This window comes from Strongylocentrotus purpuratus, unplaced genomic scaffold (genome assembly GCF_000002235.5).
Source record: "Strongylocentrotus purpuratus isolate Spur 01 unplaced genomic scaffold, Spur_5.0 spur5_scaffold_14, whole genome shotgun sequence".
In the NCBI taxonomy this organism is placed as follows: Eukaryota; Metazoa; Echinodermata; class Echinoidea; order Camarodonta; family Strongylocentrotidae; genus Strongylocentrotus; species Strongylocentrotus purpuratus.
The window spans coordinates 27,730,264-27,750,022 of record NW_022145599.1 but is presented as its reverse complement, the minus strand read 5'-3'; the positions used below and the strand labels follow the sequence as shown (position 1 = coordinate 27,750,022).

Genomic DNA, 19,759 nt, shown 5'->3' with positions numbered 1-19,759 from the left:
CATTTTCTTTCAACAAATGCACATTTTTCATTCACATAAGTGCCACTTTTCATATCTGATAATTTCCCTTTTAACAATGATACGTGCCCCTTTTCCTTTCTAATAAGGGACCTATACCTTTTCATAAAAGCCCTTTTTACCTCTTATAAACGCCCCTATCAAAATCTGATGGGGGGCCCCTTTTCGTCGACAAATGACCATTTCTATTCTCATGACTGACTTTTTCATCCCTGGTGAGTGCCTCTTTTTGAAGTTGTAAGAAATGCCCATTTTCTTTTTTGATAAGTGTCCCCTTTTCCTCTCATCATTAAATGCGCCCCTAATTTCATGCGACTAAGAGCAATTCCCCCAAAGCTCGCTCGCTACGCTCGCACGCATTTATAGATGATATACTTATGTTACTTATCAAAGGCCTTTTCTTTGCTTATAACCCCACCAGGATTGGGTTTTTTCCTCTATAAGTTGTAATTTTTCGTACTGCCACCTAAAATAATCTTAAACTTTTTCCTCGCTCGCTCGCAAATAAATGTTCAAACCATCACACCCAGCTGCAAAGTAATATCTTGTATGGTGTATAAAGTGAAACAAATATTGAAATCATCCCTGATAATGTAATCACAATGTAGGGGTATATACCAATGTCTATAAAAAAAATTGTATATTTTCGCTTTGAGATTTCCTTTTGTAGGTGCCCTTTTTTCTTGCCCCCCCCCCCCCCCACTTTAGAATTCGTACGGCCGCCCCTGATTATAGGCCTATCATTAAAAACTGGGGTGGGGGGGGGGTGTCTCAAACATAATTTGAACCATCCTATCCAGCAGTGGCGTACCTGGGGTACTCCGTCAGGGGGGGGGGGGCAAGCAACCGAAACAAACAAAAAAGGCGATGCTAATTTTCACTTCTGGCGAGCGAGCGAGCACAAAAAAAAATCTTTCAGTAACGTTTGGTATATTAACTGGTATTGTTGCAAGTCGGGGGTGGGAACATTCACTTGTTAGCGACGATAATTTCATTTTTTGCAAACGAGCGTAGCGAGCAAGAAAATAATCACTTCTTTTTTTAATAATTGCCACTTAAACTTGGTTCAATTGTCCTATGCAGGGCGCGGGAACAATATTGTGTTTAGGGTGATTTTATACCCATTTTAGCTAGCGAGCGAAAATACATCTTTCTCTCAATGAATTGCTATATAAAATTTGTTTCATTGTTGCAGGTCGGGGGCGGGCACAATCGTGTTAAAGGCAATGTCAATCCCATTTTGGCGGGCAGGCAACCCCCTACATTTTTCTTTTTAATATTGTAGCAGGTCAGTGGTTGGCACATAATTCCATGAGCTAGCGAAAAAAAATTACTTGGGTTCATTGTTCCATGTCAGGGACGTGATTATTAAAAGCGATGTTATTTCTATTTTGGCGAGCGAGCGCAGCGAGCGAGCAAAATTTTTGTAATGATAATTGGTTCATAATTGGTGGGGCACCTGTGGAAATACTCAACTAAATATAATTTTACTATTGCAAAAGAAAGCAATGCGAATCATTTTTTAATGATATTGTAGCAGGTCAGTGGTGGGCACATATTCCACGAGCTAGCGAAAAAAAATTACTTGGCTTCATTGTTCCATGTCAGGGACGTGATTATTAAAAGCGATGTTATTTCTATTTTGGCGAGCGAGCGAGCAAAATTTTTGTAATGATAATTGGTTCATAATTGGTGGGGCACCTGCGGAAATACTCAACTAAATAGAATTTTACTATTGCAAAAGAAAGCAATGCGAATCATTTGTCACACCAATTTTCGCGCTCATACTAATGAACTCTTTCACGCAAATAAGGTTTTGAAGATTCATGACTTATTTTCCTATAACTTGGGTATATTTATGTATACACTAGAACAAAATGAATTGCCACAAGTTCTCTCAAATATGTTTAACAAAAATACTGAATTTCATAGTTACCCCACGAGAATAGCAAAATGTTATCACCTACCAAAGCCAAGAACGCAATTTTCCAGCAGGATTTTCACTTTCACTGGCCCAAAATATTGGAATGCCCTTCCTGGCACATTACAAGAAAAGCCCTCATTAAGTGGTTTAAAAAATGCCCTCAAGCACTTTTTGTTGCAAACGAATCAGAATAAGTAGTTCCCCTCTCCCTCTCTGTCTCTTTCTTTCTTTGTCTCCCTCAACCCCCTCTCTCTGTCTTCTTTTTATCTTCCTGCATGTCTTCCCCCTTTTCTGTTTTTACTCTCTCTCATTCTTGTATATATTCTTCATTTATCATCATCTTGTCAGTCTGCTAATGTTTCTGATTTGTTTTTGTCTCGTTAATTTTTGTTTTTTCTATTGTCTGTCATGTTTTTTTTTATTCCGTAATTTTTCTTCAAAATTAAGTTATAAATAATAATAATAATAATAATAAATTTATATAGCGCAGCTTTTATACAAAATATATTCAGCTGCGCTGGTTATATAATTATTATTGTGCGAAGCAACATCTAACAAGCTTTGCTTTCAAGTAGGTTCGTTTTTTTCATTTCTTGTAATTAAATCATTTTGCATTACAATGACTAAAAAACAATGTCAACGATATTTCAATGCTTATTTATGTTATACCATTACGTTTATTATTGTTTTGTTATTGTTTATATTATGTGAAAAAGAAATGGAAAATAAATTCGCTCTGTATAGAGCTATTATTATATCATTATAAATTTCAGGTTTTGTTGTTGCAGGTCAGGGCTTACACAATCATGTCTAAGACTATGTTAATTCCGTTTTGGCGAGCACGAGCACACCAAAACTTCTTTGAATAACGTTTGGTACATAATTATTAACTGGTTGTTGCAGGTTGGGGCGGGCACGTTAGCGATGTCAATTCCATTTTGGCGAGCGAGCATAGCGAGCAAGCAAAAAAAAAAAATTCTCTTTTAATAGAAATTAATAAATAAACTTGTTTTTATTGGTGCAGGTCAGGATGGACGCATTTGCGTTTAACGCGATTCAATTCCTTTTTTGGCGAGAGGGCGAAAAAACTCTTCCATTTTTAATGATTATTGTTGCAGGTCAAGGGTGGGCACAATAATTGTTTCCAAAGCAATTGTCTATTCATTCTTTTTTCGCGAGCGAGCGTAGCGAGCGAGAAAAATGAATTAGTCTCTTTTAGTAACATTTGGTACATTGTGTGTTATTGTTGCCATGGTTGCAGGTCGGGGCAGGCACAATTGTATTCTAGGCAATGCTAATCCTTTTCTCTTTTCAGGGGGACGAGCAAGTGAAAACATTTAATGCAAAATAGGCTAGCAAGCAGTTCGCGCCAGCGAAGAGTTTCGAATTTGTTATATCACTTATATTTTCCTATTTTCATTTGTCTTAATTTTTCAGGGCCGTATGCGGAATATTTTCCTGGTGGGGGAGGGGGAAAGATGCGTTAAAAGTTTTCGAAGAAACTCAAAAGCGAAAGGAGTGAAGGGAGCTCGAGCGACCGAACTGGTCACGAGGGTACTTTTGCATTTTCAAAGTAGAATTGAAGGATTTGGTATAGGCCTACACTACATTTTCAGGAAAAAAAACTGTACGTTTTCAAAATATCTGGGGTCAACTGCCCCCCTTCCCCCGGTGCGTACGGCCATGGTCTTTTTTTTTGAATTTCTCCATTTTTTTCCTTTTCTTTTCTTTTCCCTTTTTCTTCCTTTTCTCTTCCTCTTCATTTTTTTCTTTCCTTTTCCTTTTTTCTCTTTCTTTCCTTTTGTCTTCCCTTTCCTTTTTTCTTTTTCTTTCCTTTCCTTTCCTTTTTTCCCTTTTCTTTCCCCTTTTCCCCCCCTTTTTCTTTTTTCCCCTGGAGCCCGTCAGGGGGGGCACTCTGCCCCCCTGCCCCCCCCCCATAGGTACGCCAGTGCTATCCAGCATGCATCATATTGGAGTACGTCGATCTGCATTAGTCGTTCTAATTTTGAAATTTTCTATGGGGTATGTAAGATATCCACTCCAGCGGTTATTTTTTAATTTTTTTTATTCATCATTCCTTGGATTTAAAACAAAATATATATATTTGAAGACACATCTCAATTCGCATGCCCTCACAAAGTTATCTACTCCTTAAAGAACCCCTTAATTAACCTCAAGCTCAAGCCCCTCAAAATAAAATTTCCCCGAAGCAAATGTAGAAAATAAATGTATAAAAAACCCAAGCCTCCCTCCAATTTGATTTAATTTTTGATAGTGACAATAAAATCTTCTAGAATATTCCTTGATCATCAACGGTGAAGGACAATTAAGAACGACTCAAAGGAGTTATTTGACTTGGTTATAAAATATATAGTGTGATTCATTCCTCTATTTCTCATTCTTCAGCTTGATCATTGCAATAAGACAAGACTGCAAATTGGCCGAACCATTGTGTATGAATTGGTATTTGGACTTCCAAGTAATGATCATTGCATATTTCGTAATGATTTCATAATGATTGATAAACGTTATGAAGAAAAGAGACAAATAAATTATATTGTAAAATAATGCAACATTATTTAACTTAAAATAGGCTGTTAACAATATTTTCAACAAATTAAGATCCATTCTTTAGAATATTGAATTAGAAATAATGTGGCTTGAGTGAGCTTGCATGTACATCATGGCGGCCCAATCAAATCAAATGACGTCTGCAGCTGTGGTTTCGGCTTCGCGCAGAAATAGCTAGAAATATACTAAAAGTGAGTTTGAATGATTTTGGTTATTATTTGATGAATGTCAACATTACGGATGAAATTTATCGGGTGTAGTTAGTCTGTGACTAGATCTATATGAAACTTTAATGTCTTTCAGTTGGATCAGTGAGTGAGTGGATCAACTTTTACTCACTCCAGCAAAGCATAGATAGGGTCAACGCTAATGCGTATTGACCTTTAGCACCGCACTACGTGTTAATAATAGTAGGCAGCATTTAAATACATGAAATGAATAGTCAATAGGCCTACGCTCATAACACACAGATGGACACAATCATGCCGATTGGGCTGATCGGCAAGTTTGACAGTGGACTCACAATTTGAGATTTTAAATTATTCTTTCTAACATTGGAAAGTTGAAAAAATTGTATTTTGCTGCCATTTTACGTGTCATCAATCGTCAATAAAGACCAATTTTGAGTGAAATCCGTACGGTTGAGTAGACATCTAGAGCCTAGACTCGAGGTCTAGTTTTGTACACACATAGGAGCATCACTATCCTGACTGTGTAGTAAAACAGGCAACACTGGCACCAGCACATTAACGCGACACATTTGAAAGCCTGCGGTATGACACTTTCAAATGTCCTACTAATTAATTAAATGGGATAGTCTATACTAACCCATCACAAATAAATAAAGAATGGAACTTACAAGTTTCGTTAGTGTAAATTTCATTGGTTTCTAGACATCTGGCCTACTTGTTTGCTTATAGCCCATCCGCAATTCAGCTAACGTGCGCCATTTTCGGATTTTATGACCTTTGTTTTTAAAGACCGTTCGCGACCGCTTACGTCCGAATATATGCATGTTGATATGGACGCGATCGGTAGGCTATTGCGTACGAGCGTTTTTAGAGTTTGGTATACATTTCAGCCCAACTATTAGCCGACAGAGGTGGCGGAGCATTACTATATAATGCACCTGTCAATTGTATGACCCACCCCATGAACCCCGGGGATGGTGCGTCACTTGTCTAATGTGCGTCGGATTTTACTATACCATGACGTACATATGCGGCAAAACTATGACGAACTTCAGGCTACCAATGACGGTACCTCGGTCAAAATTATGACGCACCAGTTGTTGATTTTGACTGTCATTTTGACGCACATTCGACATGGTCGAAATGATACAGAACATGTTTTTCCTGATTTGCGATCGGGGTCTAATCTCATTTCCAGGCACGAGCACTCGTTTGTTGTTGCAATACCGTTCCCCCACCTGCACCGTGCACGGCACAATGTTTTCTGTTTTCTAGTAGACATCTACAATAGATCTACTGGGATGGTGGTGCAGGGCTTTGCCATAAAATGCCCTTGTTTTTATATAATATTCCCTTTTCTGAAATCTATCATTAATACGCTTTAGATCTATTATCAAAATCAAAGTAAAATACAGAATACGTACGGTCAGATTTGTTTCATATTTCTTCAAGTCTTTTTAATGCGCGCGATGGTGATGCACAGCGGTACGTCACTTGAATCTCACACTCATCACATGGATGAGTTTGTTTTGCTGCACTGCGCAATGTCTGGCTTTTACATACACATTTCAAGGCACGTAAGATGCTGCGAACGTAAAAGCGCATTTAAAACGCCGCTTACCTCAGTCCGATCACTACGTATTGAACCCACAGAAAACCAACCGCATGGCGATCTGCGATATATTTGCTTTCCTATGCGAAAAAATTGTCTGTAGCTTGTCGAGTGCTGAGCTGAAAGTTAGTAGTACAAATTTAAGTGCCAATTACAAATCAATTTGAAGATCGTATTATAAGTATGATCGTAAGTAATAGTACTTGCATTGTTCGTGTTGCGGTGACCAGCGCATTAATTTCGCTCTTTAATTTGGCAATTGCTTGCAAGAACACATTGATTTTCAGCAATACATGTGTGTATTAAAATCCCGCTTTGAGCAAGTTGACATTTTCTTTTTGAAAGTAAAATGCCAAAATAATGAATCGCTTACGAGATTCTAACAAATATAAATACCAAAATATTTGGGGCAAAGTTTGCCGACTCGGCATTTTGGTTGGACTAGACTTCACGAAGAACACCCGCGCTAGCGAGCTTGCGGGCTTCGCTAGCGTCCGTGAATACACTGTACTTTATTCAGTGACGCACCTATGTAAAGTGACTGACATCGACACACCCCACCGTCAATATTGTGACTGACCATAGGAGTAAAATGACGGTACCCTGAGTCACACCTTGATGGTAAATGACCCAACCATGACGCACCTTCCCCGGGGTCCATAGGGTGGGTCATACAATTGACACCTGCATAATTCCAAAGTATAATAGACCCCAATTTAGCAATTTTGGGGTCTTAATAATAATAATATTAATAATGATACTAATAATAAGCATTTCGAAAGTCTATCTAGAAATTTGTACGGAATAAGAGGCCTAGGTGCTTTAAACCTGCGATAAAGCAATAAATGAAAACGTCTGCGAGATAAGAAAACTACCCGTCAGATGTTGCGCAAGAGCCACGGGTCACGAGTCACGTATGTTTTCACCGGGGCCTAGACAACTCGCCACAAAAACAACCCGCCCCAAGACAGCTCGACACAATACCCTGGACATCTCGCAACAATACCCTGCACAACTTGCTACAGTCGAGTTGTCCAGGGTATTGTGGCGAGATATCCAGGGAGGGTATTGTGTCGAGTTGTTCAGGGGCGAGCTGTCTTTGTGGCGAATTGTAGCGCATGTAGAAGTCAGTGTATGGTGTGCGTAAAGTGCGCAGTTTTGATGTCATCGCAATCGAGGAGGGAATCATGCTGCCGTCTCTGTAAAAGAAGGAGGAAAAAGGGCTTTAAAAGTTAGTTTTGAATTCTTTTTTTCTATTATAAAAATAATTTAATAATCTTAAATACTGTAAAATGTAAGACAAATATAACATAACCTATGTTATGTTGTATTTGTCTTACATTTTATGATCTTAATACTAAAAAAAATCCACCCCGTGCATACCACATACATGCAGTGCTAGAGGTCCATACGCATTAGCATGGACTCTCTATGCTTTGCTGGAGTGGTTTTGTACAGTCTCAAAGTCGGAGACATGCAGTTATAATAGGGTCTAGTGACAGGCTGAGACTGGTGTTTGAGACTGGTGTTTGAAATGTTGAGAATCAATGGGCCTATAATTGTATAATAGCACAGCTTTTAATACACAGCCAGGATAGTATAATGGACCTATGTTATGTGTGCTTGTAGTTTTACTCTGTTGCATCATCAGCAGGTCATGTAGATTCTGTAACTGAGCTGAGGTAGTGTGCATGCATGCTGATCTGGCTGTGGCCTGTGTAGGCCTAGACCGAAAATTTCTGTCTCTTTCGTTCGTTAGCCTCTTATTTGGGTAGGATCGACTCCTCTCTTTACTACTTAAGAGAAAGAAGCCGACAATCGGGTCTCCTGCATGTGCAAACGTGTGGCCATGAATGGCCACAAAACTTTGCACAAAATACTAAATAGATTCTAGATCTAGATATTTTTTCTTCTTTTCTTGACTCAATTTTATCCGATTCATATCCAATGCATTTATTTTGAAAATTAGGCCTAGATCTATTCTAGGTGGCCACATCCTTTAAAAAAATAATAATAATAGGGTCTAGATCTAGAGTCTAGACTCTAGACTCTAGATCTAATCATTTTTTTAATTTTTTCTTTTTTTTTTTCTTCATGAAAAACACTGCTAAAATGGATCTATTTCTGATTTTAAAACAACAACAACAACAAAAATGAAACAAATTAAGAAGTTTACATATCAAAATATGAGATGTATGCAGGACTACACACCAACAGGAATGCACTTGAATTTCAATGTCATGGACCCTTGAAGGGAGGTGAGGTGAGCCCTGGGTTAGGGGACAGGTCCATGTAGTGACGTAGAGACTAGGCTAAAGGTTCTATTTTGTTTTTGTTTTGACTTTGTAATCTCAAAATTTCATCATGTAGGAATTTTACACACAGAAACCCAGAAAGTGTCACTTTGAACCAAATTTTTAAAAAAGTAAGCCATAGACCTAGACCTAGTCTAGTGTACTTTGCAGAAAAATGAGAGGTTTTACAATCAACCCACTAAGACCACTAACTATTGCTTAGAAATGTTCCAACATGGACAAGAAATTTCTGGATTGTAAAACATCCAATTTCTTCTCATTCTCTTTTATTAGGAGGCTCACCAAGGATTTAGGGAAGAGCTTTTTTTGGTCTTTCCTAAACCAAATAATCAAAACTTCCTTCCCATACCCAAATTATTGAACCTTCTCTCAAAAACAATCACATGGTATCTACATGTATCATGTAAGCAGAAAGACAGTCATATGGCATCTATTGCACCTATCGCCTGTTGAGAACTGCCTAATCGTTGGGCCATATGGTCCCCTTTTTCTTATGTTGATTAAGAGCTGATTTGATGAGATAACCACCTGTCAGTGACCACGCAAGGAGGTCTAATCCCTCCTGGCCAAACTAGTTCAGATAGGCTTTAAACCACTATCATGCTACATTGCATTCATGTCTACATGTTTATCTCCCTCAATTTTTGCTACAGCATTTCTAAGGCTATCGGACATGGTTGTACGGAGTGGCTGGTTCTATAATGGGCATGTCACATTTTCCCAAGGTCAAATCCTTTCATCAACAATTTCTATGGATCAGCAACCAGCACAGTGTGTTAAAACTTATGGAAACGAATGAAGCTATTTAAATTAATCTATGTCCTCACGTTTGCTGCACTAGAAAGGTATAAAATACCTTATGGAGAATTTTAACGCCAGTAATGAACAGTTGAGCTGAGAAGCGGTTGGCAAATCATTGTGGGCTATAACTGGACACACAAGGAGTTTATAACACACCCAATGTTGATTTGGAAGTCTTGCTTGAGGATCTCTTTGTGCACCTACATCAACATGGCACGAGGACATGCAACCAAGGTTCTGAATGTAGCAGAGAAGAATGATGCTGCCAAGTCAATAGCAGATGTCATGTCTCACGGTAGATACAGGAGGGTAAGTTGACAGAATAAATGTTTAAAGCTTTTATCGAATGCTTTGATTCAACTGAGATTGCAGGAACAGTTAATACAGTTTTAACCGGTCAAGGGCATTTCATAAGTTGTGATTTGGCTCAATAAATATTTTATTGTACTTTGTTATTTGTCTTATAGAAAGCATGAATGTCCATTCATCTAAATCAAAAAATGGTAAAGGCTATTAATGAAGTGAAGAATTTTTTTTTTTTTTAATCATTTTTTTTCTCTTTTCCCAAGAAAATGATTGGATGTATGTTGGTATGTGTCGTTTCTGTCAAATAGCCCTAACTCTATTAACACTATAGTGATGTAAAAGTGTACTTTACTTTTCATGTATCGTTGATTCTTAACATTTATGATTTCAATCATTTTTGTTTCTGTTCCAGAGAGAAGGCTTCTCAAAGTTCAATAAGATTTATGAGTTTGACTACAGCATGTTGAATCAGCAATGTGATATGACCATGACGTCAGTCTCCGGGCATCTCTTGAACTATGAATTTGCTTTGGCCTATCAGAAATGGTAAGACTTTGGGGTACTATAAACTGCAAAGAAATCAATCTTTGATCCTCTATTGTTGACTTCATATTGTCTGAATACATACCACCTTTGAGCTAATCATGCATTTTGGATCTAACCCATTGCCTACAGGAACTGGGTGGCTCATCGGGACTGTATTGAACCCTATAGGAATGAAACAAATTCAGTAGTCAATGGGTTGAATTTAGTTTACTTGTTCTTAAGGCAAAGATTTCTATTATTTTTTTTGAATTTCATTTTGAATTTGAAGGTGAAAATAAAGAATGTATCAGATATTGGAATAGTTATCTTCTCCTATACATTGTCAAGACATGTACATTTGTGATGTTATCATAAACCCCGTATTCATAGGAATAGATTATACTGCAAAGAAATAATAACACAGATTTCCACAGTAATGAAAGGCACATACATGTTGATAAAATAAGAGACATCAGACAAAGAAGGGGTTTATTCCATTAAATAAAAGTGTATTCAATGGAATAAGTGTCAATATACCATACCGGTAGTCATGCTTTTCTGTGTCATTGACAGATTGTTTTGAGTTGGAATGTAATTAAACTGTCACTTTTGCTGCTCTAATTGGATGTAAACGTTGTATGATATATATTCAATTGTTATAATACAATAATAAAAGTAATGAATTTTTCTTTTGTATATCTTCCAAAGGCATTCATGCAATCCTGTGGCCCTCTTTGATGCTCCTGTGCAGAAAGGATGCCCAGAGAACTACAAAGATATTAAGGTAAAGGAATATCACATACGACATATTAAAAAAGCTTAATATATGGGATTAATTGACTATGGATACATTTGACTATAGATCCATTTGACTATAGATACATTTGACTATAGATACAATTGACTATAGATACATTTGACTATATATACATTTTACTATGGATACATTTGACTATGGATCATTTGACTAGATACATTTGACTATGGATACATTTGACTATGGATACATTTGACTATAGATACATTTGACTATGGATACATTTGACTATGGATACATCTGACTATAGATACATTTGACTATGGATACATTTGACTATTTACTGTAGTGGAGGGTTCTGCTTCAACTTGCACATTGTTTGTGTAAAAATTCTATAGTTGGAATCTGTGTATGAACTCCACCACAATGTAGGTAATGTTTGAACTGTGTTGGGCGTTAAAAGTGTGGAATTACTCTACTATAATTATTGGAAATTTTAAAATGCCAGTTTAATCAAAAGACTAATTTTGTATATGTGATTTTTGTATTTTGTATATTTTGCTATAATGTGAACCTTATATTGAGACCTTGACCGTATAGAGCATGTTGAGAATTTGCATTTATTTGTAGTTTACTTCACACAATTCTGTTTCTATAAATACTAGTTTCTTTTCTCTATACTGTCTGTCCTGAATATTTAATTTCTTACTATATTTTGCTTGGGAATTTATGTTTTGCCATTTTTCTCTGTCATTTGGTAATGTATATTGTGTGTTGTTTTACTGTACCATTTCTGGTCCCCAAGGAAGACCAGCGGCATCATAATACCACTGAATATGGGCTATCCATCCGTTTATTTTATCTTGTAATGCATAATTCTATTCACTATTGTTTTACTGAATGCATGTTGTCTTTTTTTATACGGAAATAAAACAAACAAACAAAGTGATTATGTAACATTCTTAATCAATCAGGGCCAATTCCTTTTTCATTAGAGTGTACTGGTGAAGGGAGAAATGGCAAATTTTCTCATTCACTGCTGGGTGCTGCATCATGACACTTTTGTTGGTACCATTTATTCCAGGGTCTTAGCTGTTTAATGCATGGATTATAATTTCTCCACCACAGAGAACGTTAGAGAGAGAAGCAAGAGCGGCTGATGTCCTCGTCATATGGACTGATTGTGATAGGGAAGGGGAGAATATTGGCTATGAGGTCATTGATGTTTGCAAAGCAGGTATGAAACCAATGAGAAATCAGGAGACTTAGGACTGCAGAATTTTATTTTGGACAGAAAGAAAAAAAATTAGATATTGGAAAACCAATCTTTTATGCAGTTAACATATTTCACTTTATATTTGTCATTTAACAAAAATTATCTAATATTAGCATTGTGATGGGAAGGAGTGAATATTATCTATCACATCATTGATGTATACAGACCAGGTATGAAACTAGTCAGAAATTAAGAGACTGACTGCAGAAAAGATACAGGAATACAATCGTACAATTCAGTGCTTCATTTATATTTGTAATGCTTGGTTAACAAAAATGTATTCATAATTGCATCATATTTTTATTTGATGATTAGATGTGATGAAGTCACAGACTTGTGTTCCTTTGAAGAAAATGATAGTTGAAAACAAAATGAAATATGATGGTGCTTATATTCCTGATTATAGTATTTTCGTCTGAAAATGAAACTGTTTTCTGCCTTTTCTGTGCTGTTAAGACATTAGGTGTTGTTAAACACAGATAATTGAAACTGTAATGTGCAAATTGCTGCTGACACCATTTAAAGTAGCAGCATCATTCAATATTCATGAAAATTAATTGAAGTCTTTTTGATATTTGATATACATGTATAATAACTTCTGATAACCACTTGTTGGGTGTCATTTTCCTCCCAAATAGTGAAACCTAGACTGGATGTATACAGAGCCCGGTTCTCCGAGATTACTCCGCAGTAAGTACAGTTGAGATGTGATGTATTTACTTGTACAATAATGGTAAAGCTCTGCCCTTTTAAACAATATAATACATCCTGTAATGATATTGTTTCAAACTACATGTCGTCTGTTTGGAAGCATAAAGGCGTTAACTCAAATCATCAGATAACAACCTTCTGGTTCCAAACAGATGATGTATTGCACATGTATCACTAAAATTTGTAAGCATTCCCACTAATCAGGAGCTATAATAGCCCAGTACGACGAGGGTTAAATTATGTATGTGGTTATCTTTGTTTTCGTATTTATCTGAAATTTTTATGATTATAAGATATCATTTAAATTTTAAAAACAGATTAATTATCACTTTGATAACAGAAAAATCACAAAAAACTTATTATTCTCACATTTATCATAAAAACAATACCGTAAATCTCTGTGTATAAGACACACTTTTTTTGCATCGGAAAAATTCAAAAGTCGGGGATGCGTCTTATACACAGGTACAGGATATTTTGAGTCTTCAAAATGCTACTTTTTAGTGGTTTTCAAAAACCTCTGTGTCTCAACATAAATAACATAATGCGAATAAAGAATAGGATACTATTTGAAGTTGCCCTACATTCCTAATTTGAAGGGGATAGAGTTTTTTTTTTTTTTTTTTTTTTTTTTTTCTGTCTCAATAAATTATGCCCTTTACATGGCACTCTGACGGCCGAAGCTTACCTGTGTCTTCAGCTCACTCACACAGGGGATATCGTCTCACCACTCGAAAACTATATAGCCTGTCCAAATTTCTGTTTGGACTCGGAGGAAAGTTTGTCTGGGCTTAATTCTGCAGTTGTTCCTTTATTTGTGACAAGCACAAATCGGCGCCATTAACTTCACCTCGTATCAAAATGAAAGTCCCTTGGGTTTAAAAAAAATATATATTTGGTCTTAAAAATAGGAGTGCATCTTATACACAGAGATTTAGGGTAGATATCCCTGTGCAATTTGAAACTAGCATGAGACTGGTAACATCATATTCAACTTTCCTGTTCCTTCCCAGATGAATATCTTGTTTCTTGATCATTGAAAGAAATACTCTTTGTCATGTAGATCCATCACCCGTGCGTGTGCGAATCTTGTCAGACCTGACCAGCGTGTTTCCCAAGCAGTGGACGTTAGGCAGCAGCTTGACCTAAGGATAGGTAAGAGAGCTAGTTTGCTAGTATGACCATGACATGATATCATTACAGAACTATTGATTTCACTTAATGAAGATTGCCAGCAGTAAGCTTAAAGACCGACACTACTACTGGGCCAGAAGGGATTAGACCACACAGCGAGGTCACTGACAGGTGGCTATCTCATTAACTCAGCTCTCAACTAACATAAGAAAAAGAGGATCATGGGGGACCAACAGGCACCGATTGGGGAAGTTTTCTATATAGAGGGAGCAAGTAGCTACAAGTAGGACAGTGGGGCTTTGATAGTTTGTTTTTCCCTGTCAGATAGACTTAAGTGCCTCTTCCCCTCATCCACCATCTGCTCCTCCATCTCCTCTCCCTTTCCTCCTCACTCAGATATTACACATGTAAGTATTGGGCTAAGGTTGGAAAAGGTAGCTTGCATCCTACCATGTTTTAATGGGAGGGGGGGGGGGGGGGGGGGGGGGGGGGCTAAATGATTTTTCCCAATTCTCTTACTCAAAAGGGGGGGGGGGGTTTTGTTAGATGCCATTCTTTTTTTCCCTGAATCCTTTTTTTTATACTCCCCCCCCCCTTCCCCCCGTATTATAATCATGCAACTGGATTCATGCCTGCTTACACCTTTACACATGAAGAACACTCATACATTATTATAAGGGCAATTTCTCTCACATGTATTTTCAAATCATACCACGTTCCCCCCCCCCCCCTTGCTCCCGGGTATGGAGTGGCGAATGGAGATGAATGTCTCTCTCTTGAGAGTGGTGCAATGGGCATTTGCATTCAATGTGCTGATGGCAAAGGATTTACAGAGATGCCAACCAGTACGATTAAATCATATTTAGTACGATAATAAGAGTGAAATGCGATCTTAAAATCTTAAAATACGATTTTTCATCAAAAAAACAATTTTTAATTTTTTTTTTTTTTAAACTCATAAAAACAATGGAATCACATAGAAACATGTATAAGTAAACCCCCACAAACCCAACAAAAACTTTGCTTTACAATTTTTTCAATAACTTTTAATGAAAGAGCAAACATTTTTCTCAAATTTTACTGGCCCGGGGCCGATGGGCCAGTGGTAGAGTCGAGTTTGCGTGAAAATCTTTTTTTTTTTTTTTTTTAGGATACTCAGTCTGTTTTTTTATGTCAAGAGGTTGGCATCTCTGGATTTAACTCGAAGCTTATATTTTTTATCCGAACAGGTGCTGCTTTCACCCGATTCCAGACCCTACGCCTCCAGAGAGTCTTCCCTGATCTTCTGCAGAACCAGCTCATCAGCTTCGGCTCTTGTCAGTTCCCTACCCTGGGTTTCGTAGTGGAACGCTACAAGCAGGTTGAAGCCTTCATTCCGGAAACATTCTATAAGATCAAAGGTAATTATGCAAAGTTTTCTGTAACCATGGAAACCATCAGATAGTCTACTCTGGATGGGAAGATGGCCTTTGGATTGCACATGTAGGCTTATGAAGTCATTGATATGGGCAATAAAACAACCATTGTTAATGAAATATTACATTTTCCTCATATTAATTGGATTATTGAAGAATTCAGGTAGATTAAAAAAAACGTAGTATATATCTTTATGATATCATCTTCTCTAATATGAATTTTTTTAAAGTTCAGACTAAAGATTGAATCATATTTTAGTATAAATTCATATTTTTTTTGTACAGTGTATGATTGCGAAAGGTTAATCATTTATCCATTCTTTCCCATTCAGTAACACATAAGACTGAAGATGGCCTGGTTGAGTTCCACTGGAAGAGGCATAGGTTATTTGATCAACTGGCCTGTCAAGTCTTCTACGAAATCTGTACTGAGGTAACACTTCTGGGGCTGCATTCAATTCTGTAAACAGATTTTAAGTCAGTGTTGTCCTTAGCATTTAGGCTAAGGATTATGTCTAAACTTGTAGTGAGATACCATCTAAGTACTTTGCTTAAGCAAGCAGACCTTAAGGCAACATTTTCATTGATTAGCCATGTGAAGTCACATGATTAATTCATTGTAATGTGCAATTAAAGGCATCGAACGTGCAGCCTTTTCACACACAAGTACAATTCTTTAAAGCTGATTAGTTTAAAGCTCTTTAAACTAATCAGCTTTACATACGACATCATTCACACAGATAAATTTTGGTGCGATCGTTGATCGTTTCGTGATTAACTACTGCTCTTAAAAAGCGCAGTAGTGCCATTACGCATTGAAGGTCATGTAATATCAAACAAAGCGCACGCTCCATCCAGTTTAAACATGTATAACCGTTCACACACAAAATGTCAAGCTCTCTAGATACAAACTTCATATCTGCAGCCTGCTTTGAGGGGCGTATGAATCGCGACTTCGTATCTTATCAGAACATCGTATAAACGATGTTCACACGGAAAATTTTCTTTAAAGCTGTTTAAAACTGTTAAGTTAAACAGCTTTAAAGGCCCACTGCACTACTTGTAGCTACTTGCACCCTCTATATAACAAACAATGCCTAATCGGTGACCATTGGTCCACCATGATCCTATTTTTCTTGTGTTATTTGAGAGCTGAATTAATGAGATAACCACCTGTCCAGTGACCTTACAGGCTGGTCTAATCTCTCCTTTACACTAGTACTAATAAGCTTTAAACTAATCAGCTCTAGATACAATGAATTTTAGCTGTGTGTGAAAAAAGCTGCATATGACTACAATGACTGCGTATAACAACCTCATGCCTGCCAAGTGCCAATCAAGGGCTCCAAAATTGGTGGCTTTAGTTAACTCTGGAGCTGTCTTAAACTTGGGTAAAATACTCATCCAAAAGCTTCAATTGAATTCCAAAGTTGGCTTTGTATCAGTAGCAAAATTTTCTCAAAACTGAAAATTATATAAAGAAAGAGGTATGAAAAGAAGCCAGAAAATGTATAAAATAAATGAATGTTAGGGTAATAATATATTTATCTGTAAAGCGCTTTGAGTGGGCCTTCGGTCCTGAAAAGCGCTATGTAAGAACTAGCTGTTATTATTATTATTACAAAGATTCATGCAGTCAGAATGGTCAGAAAGCTGTCTGATGTAAATCTGACAAGAGATAATTGTATGACTTTGTTTGAGCTGGGTATGCTTGAGAAATTCATGTAAATTGCCATGAAACTGATTCAATTAAAATGTTTACATAAATGATAAATCAATCTGTCATTGGCTCCAGTAGAAAGAATTTGGAAAAGATATGGAAACTCAAAACAAAACAGCTACTTCAAATGTTTAGTTGATGCGTAACAATCAACAGAGCCTGAGTTATCATTATCTTGGTAATGAAACTATTTTACTAAATCTTATATTGATTTCTTCATTTCTTAGAACCCTCTTGCAACTGTTGTTGATGAGCGCAGTAAACCCAAGAGTAAATGGAGACCACTGCCACTGGATACTGTGGTATGTATCTAATTCAGCTTTCAAACTTTTCACGATTTGGAATGACTACTATAATTGATGATATGATTCCTTACTAATTCTTGTCCACACATGTGGAAATATGCTTTCCATCAGAAATAAACAGGCAATATAAGAAATCAAGACAGACAAATAAAGTACAATAGAAACACATACATGTATACACATACAAACAACCAAGAAAATAACATCTGTTCACAGAACCAAATGGATGTATCTCTCCACAGTCTACTAAAAGAAGTATACTCATATATCTTTGATGATAATATTTATTTTTTCTGGAGTTTAATACTACAGTCTTGCATACTGAGCTTTCGTCGTAGTCCTACATGCGATCTATAAAACAGATAATGACAATACATGTCTAAATTATTGATTACAACACATGTAGTATTGTATACGAGGTACATGTTCATGTTATTACTTGCTTTTCATCATGTATTACAAAGTTATTAAATTCCATTTCGAAATTCAGAGAACTTTTTTGCTATTGAATACATACTTCATTATTGTACTACGTATTTCAATGTTTGATGTGTTCCAGTATATTTGTGTATATTATGAGAAGCTCATAGTCTTTGCTTTATTTTCTTCTTGTGTTTGACCAACGGTTGATCAGGAACTAGAGAAGCTTGCTGCCCGTAAGCTGAAGATCAGTGCCCAGCAGGCCATGAAGATAGCAGAAAAACTTTATACTCAGGGGTGAGTTTGTCGTAATCTTCAGCTGATGCTGGCCAATTAGATATTAAAGATAAAGACCAGTTATGGTCATGCGATCGCATTGTGAAAGAAACGTTGTGGAATCGATCAGAAAAGGTTGATCATCTAGCATATAAGTATTGGTGTGTACTGTAAGGTTCTGGAATCATCAAAATGATAAGAAACTTGGCCCAGTCTTGGTAAAGTTACAAGAACTGTACACAGAAAGATGTATATGGGACTATGCGACACTTGCGCGATATCTATCAGGTCCAAATAGATAATAATTCAAAGCGGTAAAATTTGTATCATCACGTATTAGTCAAAACATATTCTTTCACATGATTGGTAATAAGAGCTTCCATTTCATTTTTTGATAGGGGGTGTTTCCAAAACTGGTCTTTTCCTGTAATATGTGTATGTTTAAAGGTAATACCCAAAACTTAGCAATAATTTTATATTTCAGTGTGAATGCCTTGCATTAAGATCACTCCTTTACCACAGCACTATACACTCTCAGAGTGCTACATTTTAGAATCATATGAACTTATGCATTTTTATCATTGATTTCTTTCCTCATTTTTTAATGAACATTTTCTTGCCCTCCCTCCTTCCCCCTCCTGTCTCTGTCTTTCTTTTCCAACTCAGATTCATCAGCTATCCTCGTACAGAGACCAACATTTTCCCAAAGGAGCTCAATTTAGTTCCATTGATTGAGAAGCAGACTCAGGACGCCCAGTGGGGAGGTATGTGTTCAATAACTCCCTCAGTACTACATCCAAAGCATTACTGATCTATACATAGTATTTTTTGTTCAAATGTTTAATTAAATGTCATTTATTTTCAAATTCCTCCTTTCTCTCCCTCTCTCTCCCTCTCCCTTTCTCCCTCTCTCTCTCCCTTTCTCCCTCTCTCTTTCTCTCTCTCTTTCTCTCTCTGTTTATCTCACTCTCTTTCTCTCTCTGTTTATCTCACTGTCTCACTGTCTTTCTCTTCTCTCTCTTACAGTGTAGGAGTATTTGCCCAGTTTCGAAAGTACATATGAAATTTTTTATTATTTACAGTAATTCTCTTTCCATAGAGTTAGATATGTTTTTTTCCTCTTTATGAACTCTCCCATCCTTTGTCATACATTATTTATTTATTTTTACCATTTTGGTAGACAAGATAATTGTTTTATCCAGTATCTTACCAGGAAATCTGTTGTCTTCAAAATTCACTATTTCAATAATTTTCTTTCTTCCAGCATTTGCCGGTAATCTTCTGCAGCAAGGCCCCCATCCAAGGCAGGGTAAGAAGACTGACCACGCCCATCCTCCGATCCACCCTACCAAATACAACGGTAACCTACAGGGTAATGAGCAGAAGGTCTATGAGCTTATTGTCAGACACTTCTTAGCTTGCTGCTCTCAGGTAAACATATTCTCAACCCTAGACATGTTATTGATTGACCACGCCCAACCC

At 36.9% G+C, this 19,759-nt stretch overlaps 1 protein-coding gene across 1 annotated transcript in view; it reads left to right on the top strand.

The window, feature by feature from the left end:
• The first annotated feature begins 4,650 nt into the window (after positions 1-4,650).
• Positions 4,651-19,759, top strand: part of LOC576753 (DNA topoisomerase 3-alpha) — a 31,947-nt gene continuing 16,838 nt past the window's right edge. Inside the window, exons 1-13 of the mRNA XM_030985185.1 lie at positions 4,651-4,704; positions 9,285-9,741; positions 10,151-10,284; positions 10,972-11,047; positions 12,149-12,257; positions 12,935-12,986; positions 14,071-14,162; positions 15,371-15,541; positions 15,889-15,989; positions 17,504-17,578; positions 18,216-18,298; positions 18,944-19,041; positions 19,542-19,708. Of these exons, the coding sequence (XP_030841045.1) occupies positions 9,592-9,741; positions 10,151-10,284; positions 10,972-11,047; positions 12,149-12,257; positions 12,935-12,986; positions 14,071-14,162; positions 15,371-15,541; positions 15,889-15,989; positions 17,504-17,578; positions 18,216-18,298; positions 18,944-19,041; positions 19,542-19,708 (1,308 nt within the window). The 5' untranslated portion in view covers positions 4,651-4,704; positions 9,285-9,591. The remainder of the gene's footprint in view (positions 4,705-9,284; positions 9,742-10,150; positions 10,285-10,971; positions 11,048-12,148; positions 12,258-12,934; positions 12,987-14,070; positions 14,163-15,370; positions 15,542-15,888; positions 15,990-17,503; positions 17,579-18,215; positions 18,299-18,943; positions 19,042-19,541; positions 19,709-19,759) is intronic.